The sequence below is a fragment of the Acanthochromis polyacanthus genome, chromosome 3 (genome assembly GCF_021347895.1).
Source record: "Acanthochromis polyacanthus isolate Apoly-LR-REF ecotype Palm Island chromosome 3, KAUST_Apoly_ChrSc, whole genome shotgun sequence".
NCBI classification, from domain to species: Eukaryota; Metazoa; Chordata; class Actinopteri; family Pomacentridae; genus Acanthochromis; species Acanthochromis polyacanthus.
The window spans coordinates 16145956-16164700 of NC_067115.1; the positions used below are offsets into that span (position 1 = coordinate 16145956).

Consider the following 18745-nt stretch of genomic DNA (forward strand, 5'->3'; position numbering starts at 1 on the left):
CTATTACTTGTGTCATGCAACAATCAAATAATCCTGTGGTTCCGACATTGTTTGAGACCACACAGTGGTGGCTAAGGATGAAGGGAGGCAGTTGCATCAGAGCCAAAGTAGCGTTTTTAAAAATTTAATAATGTTTTCAGGAATTTGTTTTAAAAACTATCAATAATTGGAAAAATGCAGACTATTGTATTGATAGTAGACCTAGCTTTTAAATGGTTGACTTTGATGTTTGGTATTGTATTTTTTATTAATGGATAACACATTAAATATAGTAAATATACTATTTTGGCAAGCTTCAGCCAACTCTCTGGATAGTCTGTAGTTACTATATGGTCTCAAATAATGTCCCGCACACAGCGTTATCTAATTGGTTACACGTCGCATGTAATTGCCAATTGACACTCTAAGCTACTGTTTACAGACATTTGCAGTGAAAGGCTTGGGCCATCACTAAGAGGTTTGCTGTGCCTTTTCCCCTGTAGCTAATGCCATTAGGAGTACGTTACATCTTTATAAATTAAGATTTACTTTTGCAATCTGCTCTACCTGACAGAGACGCAACCTGCAAAAACTGAACAAGGACTGGACGGACAACCATCACCATCGATCAGGAAACTGGCTTCTTTCACAGTCACTAAGGCTAGTGGCTAGCAGTCACAGATTACCCCTAAACAGTGTCTAGAAAACAATAACATATACTGCTGTAAGATATGAACCTCAGTTTGCAATAAAAATAATAGAACAGTGAGTGAACAAAATAGCACATGGAACTGCAGGAGAAGGGGAGGAAAAACTGTTTCGTCTTAGTCGATCTCACAGGAAACAGTGTTTGATCGTTGCGCGACGCTCTGATGTCGTCACTGTTATTTCTGTTGAACTTGGGATCTAGTATTCCTTATTAATGGAGTAGCCTAGTTACGAATGACCGTTTATCTGCTTCCTACTTTTTAATGTCTAGTATCGGTTTAAAATATTGGCTCTTTCTTTTTTATCAGTAATCAGTCTTGAAAACAACATATTGATTTTAAGTTATCAGTTTGTTCATCTTCAGTATTTTGTTAATATCAGTGATGAAATGAAACCATGAGCCTTCTCGCTACAGATCCACATCTCATCTCCTTTAATGCCTGTGTAGATTTATTTATGAAAAGTTGTGCCTTTGAATTTTATCCAACTAAAACTACTGGATTCAATGATATGATCTTTTATATTGAGCCTACAACACACAGTGCTGTGCAGTTGTAATTTTCACACGTTGATCTGTGCTATACCACGGTACTGAGTCAGGACAAATCTAAAATGGCATATGCTTTGTTCTTTATCAGTTTGGTATTTTTATATCCCGTCTGTGTAACTGGTGATTTCACTTGCGAGCACATGTTCTCCAGAACAGAGGGAGGACCAATTTGTTGCAAGCAGTAGGTGTAGCTCTTGGTTGGGAAGACACAACAGCTCTAAATTCAGCCAGTAGTAATTAATTTTTTATGCATGTTGGTTTGCACTTGGCATAGACTTGTTAACTGGAATGTAAACAAAGCTGTTGTGGTTTTCATGCTGTGTAGCTGACACATTATCTGTGATTGTGAGTCCTACATGATTCACTGAAGCTTGATTTGTGTACAATGCTTGAACTTTAATTTTGGTAACATGTTATCGAATGGAACTGACTAATTTTTTTAGTCTGCATTCAAAGTATTTATTTATTCAGTGAAATTCCAAGTAAATGATTGAATTTAAAATTATTCCATACAGTCATGTCTTCTCCCTTGACCCTTTCCTCCAACATTTTGTGTTGAGAGTGCCTACCTTCTTAGACTGTCATCAACACTCCAACCCAAAAGTATTGTTAGCTTCCACTGAACAGTAAATGAAAGCGTGCCAGCAGTCATGTTGCACCTGTTCCTCTAAGGCCAGACACATGGCCTTAGGGCAGGATGACAGACATTCCCAGTCAGAACTGCTGCTGGGTCTGCTTCTGGGACTATTTATAGCTACCACCTCTGAGACAGGAGTCACCGGAGATAAACGAGGAATAGTAGAGCATTATGGTGTCATTTAGTTAAGGAACAAGGGATACTTGAGTAAAAGAGCGCAAGAAACAGTGATTGAATATGCAAGAGGTAAAACCTGAAATAAGAAGTCTGTACAATGACAGCAGTAGTTGTACTCTATATTTCCCATTCCCTGCATGGTTGGGGTTCCCCTGACTGCATGTGGTGATACCTAACCAAAACATTGCTTTGCATTTTGGTCTCCAGCCAAGGAGCTTAAGGGCAAGGTTGCCGTATGTGTAGGTCCCATTCAGAAATTAATGCCGGGCCAGAGGCCTGAGCGCATGTGCTTGAAATGAATTCTGCTGCACTGAAGGCATTCATTAGGCTGCTGGTTAGACAGGATGGGCTGAGAGGAGTGAGGGAGGCAAAGACGGATGGTTCCTTCAGCCTAACACAAGCTTCCTCCACATGGAGCACCTGCATGTCTGATGCAAGGGACAGACAGCGCGTTAGCACTGCAGATCTGTGCAGTAAGGCTGTGTTTGCTCAGGGAAGTGCGAAGGCCAAGTGGCCTCATTAAAGGCAGGATCCTGACTGAATCTCAATGAAGACATCGAGTCACAGCAGACGAGAGATGGCTGCTCCAGTCTGTCCACTCCTATCTCTCTTAGCAGTAGGACCAAACCCCTGTTCATCATATGTTAAGTGATAAGTTTAATTACGTTTTGGATAAAGTGACATCCCTCAGATGTACAGATGCAGGCAATTGAAGCTTTTACCCTGATCATGGCCTTGTCTTTTTTTTAGTAAGTAAGAAATAATAGTTTTGGGTTCATCCAGCATTAACAAATCACTCCACCACATGCTTTTGAAAAACCAAGTTAGATGTATAAGATTTAAGATAATTGTTCTACCCTTGTCCGGTCATGGTAGACAGAAATAGTTAAACTAGCCAATATTTAAGCTAAAAATTTACCTGCCCCCTCACTGTTTACTTCTTCTGAGCTGAGGAATTATGAATCGAGCAGCTGTCTTGCAGTCTGCTAGTTTTTGTTTCTGTTTATTTGTTGCTGCTTCTGCTGACTCCAACATGTCTTAGCCATGAGCAAAGCAAGCCAGATGTTCTCTTTTTAGCTGGAAGAGCAAACGTAAGTCACTAATTGAAAACCCAGTGGAGTGCTTTGATTTTGATTGTAATAGTCCCACAATTTGAGGACAGTCCTTGCTCAGCTAACTTGGCTAGCATTGCAATTATCTTTAATTTTGAAGTTGTTTTGTAGATTGCAATTATTATTCTGATGTTACCTGTGATGCTTTCATCAGAGTTTAATGCCTTACTTGTCAAAAGGTTTTGTAGTAGGTATTACTGATGATCATCTGTAGGCATTTTGACCAATTTTGCATGGGATAGTATTGCAAAAGGTTAAAACCAACCAAATAACAAAACAGCAAAACAAAGAGCTGCAGGTGATGGGTGTTTTTATTGCATTTGGAGTGCTCATACACTGTACCTATTACATGTCATGAAAGCAAACACTGGCACCTAATGCCATTTAGTATGGCTTTGGTATGATATTGAAAACCACTTGTGCTCTCCTTACCATAATAGTTGCTTGATGCACAACAAATGCCAGTGACCACACCCCCAAGTGAAAAAGCATACTTTTTTTTTTTGTCCTAATTGATTAGTCCAGTGAGATAATTTTCTTGGTCAAGGACAACCCTAATTCACACATCTCCCAATTTTTTTGCACTGTCTTAATCACTTCATCTCAAACAAATCATGGCTCCCTAGGCTCTCAGCATTATGCTCACACCTCTGGATGGTGTGACACAAATATTCCTCCATCGCCCAGCAGGAACCCTGAGTGCTGCTGGATTCTCTCAGTTGTCACACTGTGTTTGTCAGCCAGTAGCGATGCTCTTATTATCACGCTGTGTGCGTGTTGTTTCTGTCTTGTGCTGCAGGGACAAGGCCACAGTGCAGCAGCAGTTAGCATGTTGGCTCATTAATGTCTCATAATTGTGTGTTGTTAACATTGGGACTGAGAAGAAGGGTCAGCTGAGGAGTAAGAGGATGTTTTTGATTTTTAGCACCTAATATTGTGTGTTGAATTGTGGGATTAGATGCCAGTGGTACATGGAAAAAAAATGTATATTGTGCACTGAATTCTTCTTGCAAAGGTCTCTTTAATGGATCAAGGTAAAGGGAATAGTCTCTGTTGTCACAAATTGTTACATGCAGAATTTTTACAGTCATCTAGTGCAAAATGATTCTTATTTTACTCTCCTTTTTCTTCTCATAGATCTGGGATCACTGTCCTGGGATGATTTGGAGAATGATCTTCCAGATGAGTTAATTCCCAACGGTGGTGATCTGAGCCTGATGGGTGCGATGCCTTCAAACGGTGGAGCAGCACCTGGAGGTGGGGGGCCAGGTGGCACCCCGGCAGGCCTTGGTGGCGGCGGTGGCACTGGTGTTCCAGATGCAGCCGCCAAGCACAAGCAGCTCTCAGAGCTCCTTCGAGCTGGTAGCACCTCCAGTATCACAGGCACAGGGCTGAACTCAGCTAGCCCTCAGCCAGGCGGCATGGGGCCACAGCTGGGAACACCACTGGGTAAGAGCCCCCTTGGCCAGGGCTCCCCCAACAACCACCCGTCTCCCCAGGCCCAAAAAGCGGGAACACCAACTGGAGTAGCAGGGCAGAACAACAACAATAATACTGCAGCTATGGGATTGAACGCAACAGGATTTAACCAGGCAATGATTAACAATAGCCAGGGCCACGCTGGTCTCTTGGCCCAGGGAGGGCAGCCTCAAGCTGGGCAGGTGATGAATGGTGGTCTGGTGCCTGGAGCAGGGAGAGGACGGGGAGCGGGGTACCAGGCATGCAGTACCAGGGACCGACAATGCAGGGGACTGCAGCAGGACCAGGAGGATCAGGGAGTGCGTTGGCAGAGACGCTCACCCAGGGTGGGCAGCAGATGGGAGCTCACACCACCCTCAACGCAGCTCAGCAAGCAGGCAACATGAACAAGGTGAGTCACACCCCCATTTTTCATGACGATTCTTTTAGGGGTAGTGTTTTCACATTTTGAGCCAAGATTGTGTTAAAGCACACAAAGAATATGTCTCAGGCAGTGATTAGTCATTGGCATAGAATTATCAATTTGTTATTCAGCTGTGGGTGGAAACTGTTTTAATAGTGAGCACAAATAAATATGATTCATTCAGCTCCTATGTGGTCAGCTGACATGGCCTTATAACAACAGAGATGTTTTTTTTTTTTTTTTTGTAACTATTTGAGTGACACAGCACAGGTTAAAATTACCCTATGGAGATTTCACTGTAAACAAACATGGTTTTGTTTCTCACCAAAACACCATGACGTGTTTAAATTGACACAAACAACCATGTTAAACACTTCTTCTACCTCCTAAAACAGTTTCAAAGGCTTCTGTTTAAACCAGTATTGTTTACACAGACTTGCCCTTGCCTTGTTATTGGCACATTGCAGTGTTTAGGGCACACTGCCAAAGTACAGTTCTTCTCCTCCATGGGTAGAAATGCGTATCTCATCATCCTTGTGCAATGCAAACAATGTAGAGCGCCTCTCTCGTCACACTTGACACGGCAATGCCTTCATCCGTCTTTAGTTTTCTCCAGTTTGTCACAGGCAGAGGGTGGGGTGCTTGTATAAACTCTACATTTTTTAATTTAGGAGCTTGTTACTCCAAATTAACAGCAAAGTGGCCCATGTTGAAGTATTAGCAATCAATTAGATAGCACTGGTTGCTGTGATGGTTTGCATGCAGTGGGCTATTTTAAAAGACATTAGTACATATGACATGACTGCTGGTGCTGATCTTCACTTAGCTCTTCATTAGGTGATGAATGAAAGTTGAGATGCTCTGTGGCTGCCTGTAACACCACTAACAAATGGTCTCGAATGACTTTGTCCATTCATTGCATATCATTGGTATGTAACTTAATTTAAGCCTCACACTGCAAATTGCTTTTCTGGCATACATGTAGTGGATGTATCTGTACACTCCACTGGTTGCTCTGTTGGTTCATCTATGCAGTCGTTTCTCCCTCTCTCCTCATTTACAGTGTTGTCATTGCTCAATAAAGGGATATTCACTTCACACTTGGCACCTCTACTCTCACTTGGGAGCTCAGTCATTGTTAAGATTAGTCTTGGGACTGAAAATGATGTGTGTGAGAGAGTTCATAGTGTCATTGACTGCTAGTCGGGAGCTTGCAATCAATGTGGTTTCGCAAGAACTCAGTAGGAAGCCATCTATTTTACTGGATGTGTGTCAGCACTAAGATGCTAAAGCTGTACGTAACCACATCACACAGACAGATGCCCCAAGCCACTGAGCAGAGATAGTGAATGTGTGTTTTGAGATTCATTTTGAGATAGACTCTGCAGACATGCTGTAACCACAGGAAAGATTAAAAGCTGATCTGGAAGTATCGGCGAGGGGACTGTCAGCTTTTGAAAGAAAAGGCCTGTCTGAGTGTGTCTGTGTGTGTGTTTTAGGCTCAGCTGGTGTTGGGTGATTGTCATGTCACCAACTGCTATCGAGGAAAAAAAAAATCACCAGACCCAGACTTTGTGTGTGGCTTCTTCTATTGTGCTTTAATCACAGGTTGTAAATCTCTTTCTGAGCATTTGTGTTGGTGAGAGGCTTCTGTCCCTCCTTCCAGCCACATGCTGCTTTTGTTATTGTGTACGCGTGAACACTCCCCTTGCTTTCTTTCGCTTATTGGGTGGCTGCTTACCCCGTCAGTGAAGGAGAGAAAGACAGGTATTGTAAACCACTTAATCAGTTAAAATGACAGCGGGGAGTGCACTTAGGATGAAGGAGGGTGGCCAACTCAGCTGAACAGTCTCGCCTGGCAGCAGAGCGGCGAGATGATAGCTGGCAACCGTCCTGCCTGCCGATGTGTGGAGTGTGTCAGAGGATGGGGTGGGGGGGCTGAATGGGAAGGAGTGAAACGGAGGGGGTATGTGTTTGTGTGTGTGTGACTGCGTATGTCCGCCTGCTCAGCTGTGTTGAAAGACTGCCAGTGTCTGGTCGTCTCAGCTGGGTCTTTTTTATCTGGTCTGTTGGAGCAGTGTCAACAGCCTGAGGGGATACAGCCTGGTCTGGCATGGCAGTCTCTGGTCTGGTCTTCCAGCAGCTCCGTGGAAGAGAGAGCAGCAGCAAGTTAATCAGTGTGTAAAGCAAGACACTAACAAGGATGTTTGTTCCCTCTGGTGACACACATCTTAATATATGCAGTGATGATTCCTGAGGGTGGGCAATATGGGAAAACTCTTTATCACAACTTCATGCAGTGATTTGTATATGCACTCTGTTGCCACTCCTGTAGGTACATCTAGTAATGCAGTCAAATGTAAACCCTACTCTGATGAACCTTCATGAAGCTACATTATGGTAAAAAATTAATAATAGATAAATGAATCATTTGTAGTAGTATTTTTAAACTGCTGATACTTATGTTTATCATAAAATTGATTTGGTGATAGTAGTGATTTGAAGTACAAATAAAGTGAACACTAGATTACTGAATTATATATTATTAATAATGAATAGGGGAAAAAAGTAATGCAATAGTTGGTTGGCAGAGTCCGAAGAGTTAAACACAGCAATTGAACTGCAGTCTTCCAATGTAAATAAGCTGTAAAATTTTTCACAGTAAAATCATGCAGTATCACAGTAAAATTTTTATGTGAGTCAATATCAGTCATTTTTAATTTGCCTGCTTTTAATTAAGGTCAAGAAGGGAAAAATAGTTTATTTTGAATTAGCCTATTTGTTAAAGAACATGTGTAATCATTTTAATGAAAAACAGCATGAAAACACACTTAAAAAGTGCATACATACATTTTAAAAAAAATACATATGGGGAAAGGAATAATCTTACATTCATACATATTATGTGGAGAAAACAAGTAAAACCCACAGACCATGGAGGGTGACTAAGCTGCCGCCACACAGTGAGCAAGTTAAGGTTCAGAGTGGCCAGCCTGTCCTAGGTATCGCTGGACGGACACCCAGCACCAGCCTTCCCGTGCGCCTCAGCATCGAGGCCTGCTCGTCATCTTTCTGCTCGCAGGCTGCTAGGAGTGTGTTGTTAAGGTGAAGGTTGTGGGAGTCACTGGCTCGTGGCTGTTTTTAGACCGTGAAATCTGTCTTGCAAGGGCAAACACCAGTCTTCACCAGCCATAGGTTCCACCAGGGGAGTTCTGCAAGTGTAGACAGAGGTGAGAAGAGGCACAGGTAGCCTTGAATCGGTGTGTTTTAGGAGACCTGCATGGAAATCACAGGAGAGGATGGAGGATAAAAGGCCACCATTAAAGAGAGATATGGAGAACTGCTATGAGCCAGGGAGGAAGCATTCTTGCGGTTTGTTCATGGAACTGAACTTGCCGTTTTTTTTTCCTCACAGCGGTTTGCAACAAGTGCATTTCAGTGCAACCATCGAAGATTCATTTAAACTGTTTTCTTATTGCTGGCGATAAAGTGTCTGTCTCCTACATACACATTGCTGCTGTTTGTCCCGGTCAAGCTGTAATGCTATTGATGTGTTAACAGCGGACTAGAGCCATAATGGTTTCATATCAAAATGATTGTCATACCTGATGACAGAGTGACGCTTGACTGTAGTTAATGTTATTCCAACTTTAGTTTTAATCTCATTCTAAGCTTGTAATGAGAGTCCTGCTCCTGAACGTTAGCAGTGTTGGCAGCTATGGCTGCTTGCTGCTCATAGACACTCAGGCTCACTTTCGGCTTGTGTCATTATCCTAGTTTATTTAATGTTAGCATCAGCCACGACTAATAATCAACTTTAGCCATGTTGAGCAGTTAAGGAGGTGCAATAGTGTTATACGATGCTTATCCTGAGACCTTTCACGTTTCTTATCCAACACAGCTACATCTCATTGAACAGTAAAAGCATCCAGCTGGCGATGCAATGTGCTGCAGAAAATCTACAATGCTTTTTCCCTCAGTTAAGCTGCATGTCCCTTACTTATGCCTTGTTTGTTAATATACTTTTATTGATAAAATTGCTATCAATAATTAATTGATCTATAATTGATCAGAAGCATTTGTGTTTAGAAGTATATAGACTTTTATGTTCTTGAATTATATTAGGCTATTAGGGCTGCAACAATTCCTCGAATTATTCGAATAGTTTGATTACTAAAATTCCTTGAGGCAAAATTCTCTGAATCAAGACTTTGTTTGTACTGCCACTACATACTCTACCCCAGATCTGACAAACTTCGTATGTTCAATCATGATATTACATTGAAGTGCATTTAGGTCTATCACTGTCCCATAATGAAAGATTTTGCGAAATCAAAGTGAAACCAACGTTACTTATGGAATATTCTCTGTAATAAATACTAATAAACTAATCACTTTTCTTATTTGTGTTTTATCAGCTGCAGTACAAGCAGTTTAAACAGACCAAACTTAAAAACATATGTATGCGATTTCTGCGTCACCAACTAAAATAGATGTTGGGTTCTCATGGCTTTGAGTTTTAGTTGAATACCCCTGTACTATACTATATCTGTACAATACACCAAAGCTGTCCGCCTAAGGTCTGCCAGGACAGTTATTTCTGAAGCATAGTGTGCTCACTTCTCCTTTTGTTGCTGTGACACACATGCCAAGCACAGAATCTGATGCCCCATAACCTTTTCATATAATTGTCTTCCTTTGGGATAATATCTGTTTACAGGAAATTGTCACTAATGGGCTCTAATTATCTAAGAACATAACAATTTCTTTTACAACCAACAGAATCTTAAAATACAACTGTCAACTTATGGTTAATTGGGTGGTTAATTTAAGTGTCTAATTAAAGAAACGTAGAGCAGTCAACCCAAAAGAGCATTTTGCTGGTAACTCCCTAACCTACTGACTGCCTGCAGTGTTCGTAATGCTTCTAATAGTGTTGTGTCTAGCAGACTCAGTGATTGCAAACTCAAGCTTTAGCTTCAATGGGGAAGGGAGGAGTAGGAGTAGGAGGAGGAGATCAGGTTGGAAATGATTCTGTAGGCAAGAGGTAGACAAGTCTTCTCTGCCAATAGCCGGTCTCATGCTGAGCCATCACGGTGCCAAAGCATCACTGGACTGGTTTCGACAGCCACAAGTATCCTGGCATAGCTACAATAGTGCTTGTCTTGGCAGAGGAGGACTTGTAATGACAAATTGGCATTGAGATGGAGGTGGAACCTTTGTTGGCACACTGGTACTGTAAATGACTGGTCGGACAGTGCACCCCTCAGGGAAACATTGAAGCGTATCAAATCGGGATTTTCAACACATGAATACCTTGATCAAGCTCAATACAACCCTGCAGGATTTAAGGCAATAAAGTAGCCTGTTTGGTTAGTCTATCAAGCTAACACTGCTCACACTGCTAAATTATTATGTTAACTTTCATTTAATTTGTCTGTATTTCCAGATGGGCATGAGCAGCAATGGCGGTCCGTTTGGAGCTCAGCCCTACGGTCAGGGAGCCGCAGGACCAGGCCAGCAACTGAACCCTCAGCAGCAGCTCCAGAACAAGGCCGCCCTTGCCAATAGCCTGCCGCCCTTCCCCAATGAGCTCAAAGGGGCTGCTGTTACTAGCGTGCCAAACATGGTCAGTACTTTCTGCAAATAATCAAACATTATCATACATAAAATAAAATGGCATATTTCTCTGTGTTCTTTGATGTAGTGAAATCCTCATAGAGCTGCAAACAGTGTCTGCATAGTACTATCTGAGTACTGCATTTTTTTAAAGTGATCAGTTAATTTGACGATCTAAATTGATCAAGTACTGTATAGTACTGAAATTTGGGGCTAAAATATTTGATGCCCGCATCCTTGTCTGCGCGATATCTCATGAAGGAATTGTCGAATCTTCGTCAAACTTGATGTCAGCATGTATTAGGATGATCCCCCGACACCAGTCAATTTGGGTGACCTTCGAATAATTTTCAAGGTCACACCGAGCGTTTGTTGACTTTGACTTTCAAATCCTTGTCTGCGGCGGGGGACATAGACACGTTAGTGGCAAACATTTTTTTTTTTTTAAAAGGCTCAGAAATCACTAAAAATGAACTGAGAAATATTTCAGTTTGCTTTCTGTAACTTTGTGCAGCATTTCAAAGCATGCCTAAAGGCCACGTAGTCGACGTAAAGATAAAATTTGCCATATGTTGATTATTATTATTTTATAATTTTTTTATTATTTTTTTTATTATTGTAGTATCAGTTAAAGCCTTTGTCATAGATGAAGAATTGTCTTCTTCTAAAGGACTGCTTTGAGATTAGATTTTATTTTTTATTTTTTTTGCCATTGCTGCATTGATGGAACTGATGTAGACTCACTACAACTTTGACATTTGTTTGCTTTTGTCATTCGTACAGCAGCTCCAGCAGCAGCCTCAGCAACAGGCAGCGATGCTCCCACTGGCTGGTGGCGGTGGAGTGGCAGTGCCTTCGGCAGGTCCCACAGCTGACCCTGAGAAGCGCAAGCTGATCCAGCAGCAGCTGGTCCTGCTGCTTCATGCACACAAGTGCCAGCGACGGGAGCAGGCGAATGGGGAGGTGAGGGCCTGCGCCCTGCCTCACTGCCGCACCATGAAGAACGTCCTCAACCACATGACCCACTGCCAGGCCGGCAAATCCTGCCAGGGTGAGATGGAGCTTTTGAAACACGATGAAATTGATCACATCTAGATGTTGCATAGTCCATAGAAATTACTTCTGTTTTACTGTTCGTGGCTTTGCTGCTATGTGGTCACATTGTTTAAGGGTCACTTTGTTCAGATCACAAACCATTTCACCTCTGAATGTTGCAATTTTGTTTTGAACTGGACCTGTTTTTCAAATCAAAGGCAAAGCATTTAAAATATTGAAATCTCGCTGCTGCAAGCTGGTTTTTTATTTTCCGGCCATGCTTACGTTGTAAAGCTTTGACAAAAGATATGAATTTCTTTGAGGATTGTGTTCATAACCTTATTTATATGTCACTAGCAATTTAATGTTAATGACATTTATCTGTTGCTGTATGTTAAACTATATGTAAAGCTTTTTTTCATAGACTTTCTAAGCAGCCCTCTGTGTGCAGCTACACTAACAGAAAGCCAGCAGACTTTAAACACAAAGACTGGCATTCTACCTAATTTTTCTGTAATTTTTTTTTAAGTGACAGCCTGGCTGGATTTTAAACTGATCACATTTTTTAAGCCAGAGGTGGAAAAAGCACCTGCTGTGAAAAAACCAGAAGCAAGCTATGAAAACCATAGAACATTATAAGGGGAAAAATGCCTTGAAAAATTGAGAAAATCCCCTAATGGTAAAATCTTGCCCATGTTGGGTGTTGAGAGTGCGTGTGGTGTTAGTTATGAGTGATGTTGACAACCAAATGTAATGTGTACCTTATTTAGGCACAGCAGATGGTAGTAGCAGCACCATGATAATCCCAGTTATTTTGTATGTGGTCAAGATCTCAGAAAAATCGCTTTCACATTGACACTTAATTAGTAACAGAAGAAATATTTAGCCTAGCTGCTTCAGGGGAACATGAAATGTGGATGTTTTTAGCATTGGTAGTGCCAAAATATATTAGAAAAACACTTGGTCTAAAGTCTGTTTTGTTTTTAAAAGTTGTTGAAACCACTGATATGACAAGTTTGTTTTCTAATTACCTCGGAAAAGAAATTTTTACATCTCAAGGGACTTCCTGCTAAAATAAAGGTTAAATAAATCAAAAATACTGAGCCAGTGAGTCGCCATGATGAAGTGACGTCGGTATGTACGTAACATTGTCGGTTGCTTCTGTTAGCAAGTCGACAGAATGAAGCAGTTCTGAACCACGTTGACATATTCCTGTTAAAATGGAACAAGATGAAATTGACAGACCAGTTGAGACAACTGTACACCCACTGATGGATGTATTTGAAACACTACTGTGTGCAATAGTAATTCGCTGCATGACACAATGTTTTTTGACAGCCAGCTGAAAGGCTTTTTGCACACTTTGCAAAGGGAGGAAACACAAGGAAGGTAACAGAATTGGAAATACCTGAGGATTATCTAAAGTTTGGAGTCTTGATTGACTGCTTTCGAAAGCGTTAAGTCATTTTAGCTGCTGTATGTATTGCCAAGCTCCCATCAGAGAACTCTGATGCTGGAAGGAAAGTTAAGTTCCCTTCCTGTCTCTTCCTCGCCTGACTGGTGTGTTTTAGCGTCCTTTCCCTGCTGTACTGCTGTTTCCAGAGCTGGGCGGTTGGTAGAGCACATGTAATAGCCGGTGAAACTGAGCACTGATGGGACAACGCCAGGCTTTAGTCTGTTAGTCTGGTGAACGATTAGCTTACTGGATTCCACCACCTTCACCTCAAAGTAATCTTACTCCAGAAAGTGCTCACTACATTTCCTGGAGTCAGAGAACATCAGAGGACCCTTTCTCCTCTGTGCCTCTAGCAGCACATCAGTACTGTTCTGTTTCAGTCGCTGTTAACCCTGCAAAATTCATTCTTGCATCCAGAAGCAATGCAGTTGTGGCTTCCCTTTTATCTTCTGATGGTCTGTGGCTCCCCAGCCTCCATCTTTCCCATTCTCTACTGTCCACGATCTGTTGTTCACCGTCTGTGTTTTAGTGTTCTTGTCTCTGAACATGTGACGCTAACAACGTCACAGGTTGTTGTACTCAAAGATGGTGGTACCCTTTGGAGAAATGACGCAAAAGAATCTTCTTTTTCCTTTTATATGCTTAATTTTTTGTGTTTGTTATATACCTTCTGATCAGAGTGGATAGACATGTAGTGATTTATACTAACTTGACCAAATACTTACTTACTTTCCCCTTTAAGAGCAGCAGTAGCTAGAAACTTTTCCTCCTCTTCTTGTCCGTCTTGTCGTATTGTCACCATCTGTGTTGCTGTTATTAGGCCAAGTTTCTTTTTTGCCATCATCTTGGTAAAAGGCAGTGGATTCAGAAAGTAGCAGCAAATCTATTAAAAATCAGTACCTGTAGAAAATCCTTTAGAAGCAATTTTAGCTGTGAGTCGTCTTCTTAGTTAAGTCTCCACCAGCTTTGCGCTCCTGAGTGTGGGCAGTTTAACCACTTGAAAACTGTCATAGAGGTGTTTCAAAGCCACTCAAGCTGTGTCTTTGTCATGCTGAAAGGTGAATGGTTGGTTTTCTTCAGGTACACCTCTGTATTTGGCTGCATTTGTCCTTCCTTCAAGTGTGACCAGTCTTCCTGTTCCTGTCTGATAGTGTGATACCGCCAAAACCATGCTTCACTGTAGAGAAAGCATTAACCAGGTGTAGAGCAGTGTCTGGTATTTGCCAGACATAGCGCTTGGAGTTCTGCCAGAGGTGTTGAATTTTTATCTAGTCAGACAGAAATATCTCTTCCCTTGTGTTTTATATTCTATTAAAGCCATTTGCCAAACTCCAAATGGGCTGTCACGTTGCTACTTTACTATAAAAACTAATTGATGGATGACGGGTTCATCTGTATCTACAGAGGGCTTCTGAAATTATGTTGAATGAGTGTTAGGTTTCTAAATAGGGCTCTCCTTGTTTTTGTTTTTTTTATACCCAGTTTCACTGTTACTGAGGCCACTGTGCTCCTGGGAACACTCAAAGCTTTGGAAATGGTTTTATAACCTTCCCTGATCTATGGCTCACAGCAGCTTAATCACAGAGTTCTGCAGATAGTTCCCTTGAACTTAATGGCTTGGTTTTTCCCTGTTGTGTCCTCTGATGGGAATGTGTGTCCACTGATATCTACATAGTTTTGTGAGTTTCTAAATTAAGCCCAGTCCATTGAGTTTCCCACAGGTAAACTCCTATCAAGTTCCAGACAGCATAGGGTCTGAATACTTAAGTAAATGAGACAGTTCTCGTTTTGCTTTTCAGTGAAGTTGCAAAATAAATTCTAAAACTGTACTTTTGTCATTATGGGTTACTGAGTATGAATTGATAGACAAAATGGCAATTTGGTATCTAAACAAACAGAAATCTACAACATAGTAAAGCAGCGCTCGATTTAAGGCCGAGAGGTCCGGTCGCCCAAATGACATTTTTTGGGCCACCAACATACGTCAATTTAGACATTTTTAGGAGCCAAAATCAACTTTTAGTGGCCAAAAAATTAATCCTACTTTTTTTTTTTTTTTTGGGGGGGGTGTCCAGTTCTTCCTCCACGTCAACTTGTTAGCTGGAGCCGCCGAGCTATCACTGGTCGCTGGGCAAAGTGTGCCTTAAAAGCCCCCACGGCCGTGAAAAGTCACCCACGAATGAGCAGCGCATTGTCCGGAGCTCCTAGTGGGCGACTGGGACGTTGACAGCCGGAGCAGGTGCGGTTTGTCCCGGGCAGATGAGCGGCGAGGAGCAGCAGGTGTTAGCTGAGCAGCTAGCGGGGGATAGCTAGCCAGCCGGGGAGTCTGAGCAGTCTGTGACCGGGCAGAGCAGCCGGCGGACCCGCCGAGTTAAAAAAGACAGCTCCGGTGGCTTGGTGCTTTCCGTTCACGGTGCTCGGGCTCAGTTGGTGTTGTCCTCCGGATGCCGCCACCACATTCTGGGCTGGTTCTGGATCTGACGGAGTCTCGCGGACTCCCGCGAGATGTTAACGAGGTTAACATCAGCGACAATAAAGTGTTCAAATTTGAAATTAAATCGGCGGGGATCCGCGGAAAATTGCCATCCCTGAAACTTGGATTTGGAGGTCAGTAGCCCAAATCAAAATATTTGGGCCCCTAACCAGCGTGTTTTTTGTCATTTTTGGTCGCCAAAATCGTTTTTTAGTCGCAAATGGCGACCGTCTAAATCGAGCGCTGGTAAAGTGCAAAATAAAAAAGATTTGAATACTTTGAGAATTATCTGCATGCAAATGATCTGCCTAAATTAATGACATTATTTTTACATTCATGCATTTATTTCGTTTAACGTTTCTATGTCCAGCTTGAGTTGATATATATATATATATATATATATATATTACTTAAATAGAAGCTAAATGTTTTTGGTTGGCAGTATGTATTAGATGCACTTTTATTAATCTTTGTTGGTTATTCTGTGTGTCTTCCTAATCCAGATTTGGCACAGGGGAATTTCCATACATTCAACAAAAACACTGACCTCCCACCTGCTTGGCCTTTGTGGCTGTCAGCTGTTTCTCCCCCCCAATAGTTTCATTGACCCAATTAGTGCAGTTTCTTTGTGTTTGTTTCTTTCTGCTCCTTTGTGTGCCAATCCCAGCATTACCGTGATGAAAAATTCCCCTCAAGCTACACTCATTTAAATTTGGCTCCACGTCTTTGCGCCACTTTTGGGCTAGAATTGTTGAGCTAAATTGCAGGCCAAACACACAAGAGGCCGAGGTGTGTTAAGTGTGAAGGCGTCTGTCTTTCTGCTCTCTGCATGCCAACTCATTTCCTTCTGCTCCGGATCCTTGCCTCTCAGTACCACTGAAATAACCGTGTAGAGAGATTTTGTTTCCCAACACGGTTATCTCTAGCATTTTAGATTTATGTGATGTTGGCTTAGTGCATTTTCACCTGATGAACCCCAGAGTCTGTGGTACGAGTTGTGCTTGGATTGGAGCTGGACTTAAATCTGAGGCCTATTTTTTTGTTTGCCACTGCATACTGAATCTGCAAAAAAGATATGAGTATGATAGCACTGCCATGTTTGAGATTGAGCCCGTACTACTGGCTTTCTTACAAAGATAATAAAGTTTTATTACGCTTACTGGTGCATAGCCCTTTAAGCCATGTAGTCATTCTATTTGGAACAGCACTCACAAGTGCCAGGTATCTCACAGAGCTTTTAGGCTTGTTGTGATTTTTTTTTTTAGATTAGCTGCTACTACATTAGCCTGGCCACAGATGAAATGAAGCACCCCAGTTTGTTCAGTTTCCCGCTATGAAATACAGTTTAGATTCCCCTGTCTCTGGGCCAAACCAGCAGCCTTTCAAGAGTGAAAGTTACAGCAACATGCTGAAACTGAGGTCTTTAGGTTTTGGACAACAGCCTTTTTTTTTTTTTTTTTTTTTGTTTTTAAACTTCCTGTCATTTGCTCTTGCTGTCCTTCTGTCTCCCTACATCTGCATTTTTCTCCTTTTTCTGTTACACAGAAAGCCACCAAACCCATCATTTATTTGTGTTACTGTCACAATCATTTGTGTCTTCGTTTTGAGCGTTGTCTGTGCAGTAGTATTATTGTATATGCCATTTTCAGGCACACTAAGAAAAAGTACCTTGCCCAGGAAACTCATAATTAAAAGTTATTTCTGGAAATAAACTGTTAGGTCAGTTGGGTAATTGACCAAAAAAAAAATCACAGAAAAGGTCAAAATCGGTGAATCATATTTGTCAATGTGTGCTTGCATTTTTGTTTGTACACTGAGAAGATGCTCTGAATTGTTCAACTTGACCGTTTGAAGTGATTAAATTTACCAAGAGTGCCCATTTGATGGAGAGATGATGATGTCAGTGTTTAAAGTTAAAGGAAGGAAATTATTTACTGTACTTTTTACATTGTTTATAATCATTATTGATACCATAATTGTAAAAGAAATCTGACACCATTTATTGTACTTAAAATCAAAATTGTATTTTTTTCACCAAATAAAATGTTTAAGATTTAATGAAAATGTAGGTGGTTTGCCTTAATGCATACGTGCAGGAAAACTGAGTGGGTCCTGAGAGTTTCTGGTTGGTGTATTTGTTTATTTCAGTTACGAGCAAAACTAATCTGCTGCCTAATATCATCTCTAGATTAACATGCGTTACGATAACAAATGATGCTCTCAGTTACATTTTGGAACGTTGTTGGTGTTTTTTTTTTTTGTTTTAAAATATGAAAAAAAAATCTTTAAAAATCTCCTCCCTGACTTTTCCTCTGGTACCACTGAGCCAGCTTTCTCAATTGGTCGCATGACACATGATGTGGACGCCTTAACCCCTCTTATTTTGCTGCTGCATTGTGACAACTATAAAGCATACTTGTCTTTGCATAACCTAGTTTTGATGTATAAATTGTCAGCGATCTGAACAACAGTCGGCATCAAGATGTTAAACCTTGCTTCTTTCCTTCCCTTTCAGTGGCTCACTGTGCGTCGTCCAGACAGATCATCTCCCACTGGAAAAATTGCACACGACACGACTGTCCCGTCTGCCTGCCGCTGAAAAATGCCAGCGACAAGCGCACCCAGCAGCGTAAGTACAAGCAGAAATCTCTGGCCCGCTGTCGCTTATTCATTGTCAAGCCGCTCATCGTAATCGCAGACACCAAACACAAGACAGAATTGCCTGCATTGATTGTGTTCGGTAGCAGGACTTCCAGACTTGGCGAGCTCTGATTTTTGTCCACCGAAAGCCTCAGGTTTTTTTTTTTTTAAACTCTGTCGTTATCAGGATATTGTGGCGGTATACTGAGCTTTAATTGTCCATAGTGGCAATTTTAGAAATACCCTTTAGCTTTCCTGAAACCAGTCAAATACATTTGTCTAGAATAGGTGTATGTCTTGCCATTCAGAGTCGACCAAGTAATTCATTTCGAGGTTTGTGCTCCTCTGTGATGATGCAAAGCCATCGATGAGTAAGAGAGTAGTCCTGCTGGGCTTGTAATCTGACACACAGGAGGGATAGGATTGTGATGAAGGGTGAGAGAGAAGAAACGGAGTGTGTGCTAGAGAAGTCCCACA

The 18745-nt window shown here is 41.6% G+C and overlaps 1 protein-coding gene across 1 annotated transcript in view; it reads left to right on the plus strand.

Moving 5' to 3' along the window:
- crebbpa (CREB binding protein a) overlaps positions 1–18745 on the plus strand; it is a 46234-nt gene that overhangs the window by 7434 nt on the left and 20055 nt on the right. Inside the window, 5 exon segments of the mRNA XM_051945703.1 lie at positions 4301–4872; positions 4875–5033; positions 10495–10674; positions 11448–11715; positions 18144–18257. Of these exon segments, the coding sequence (XP_051801663.1) occupies positions 4301–4872; positions 4875–5033; positions 10495–10674; positions 11448–11715; positions 18144–18257 (1293 nt within the window).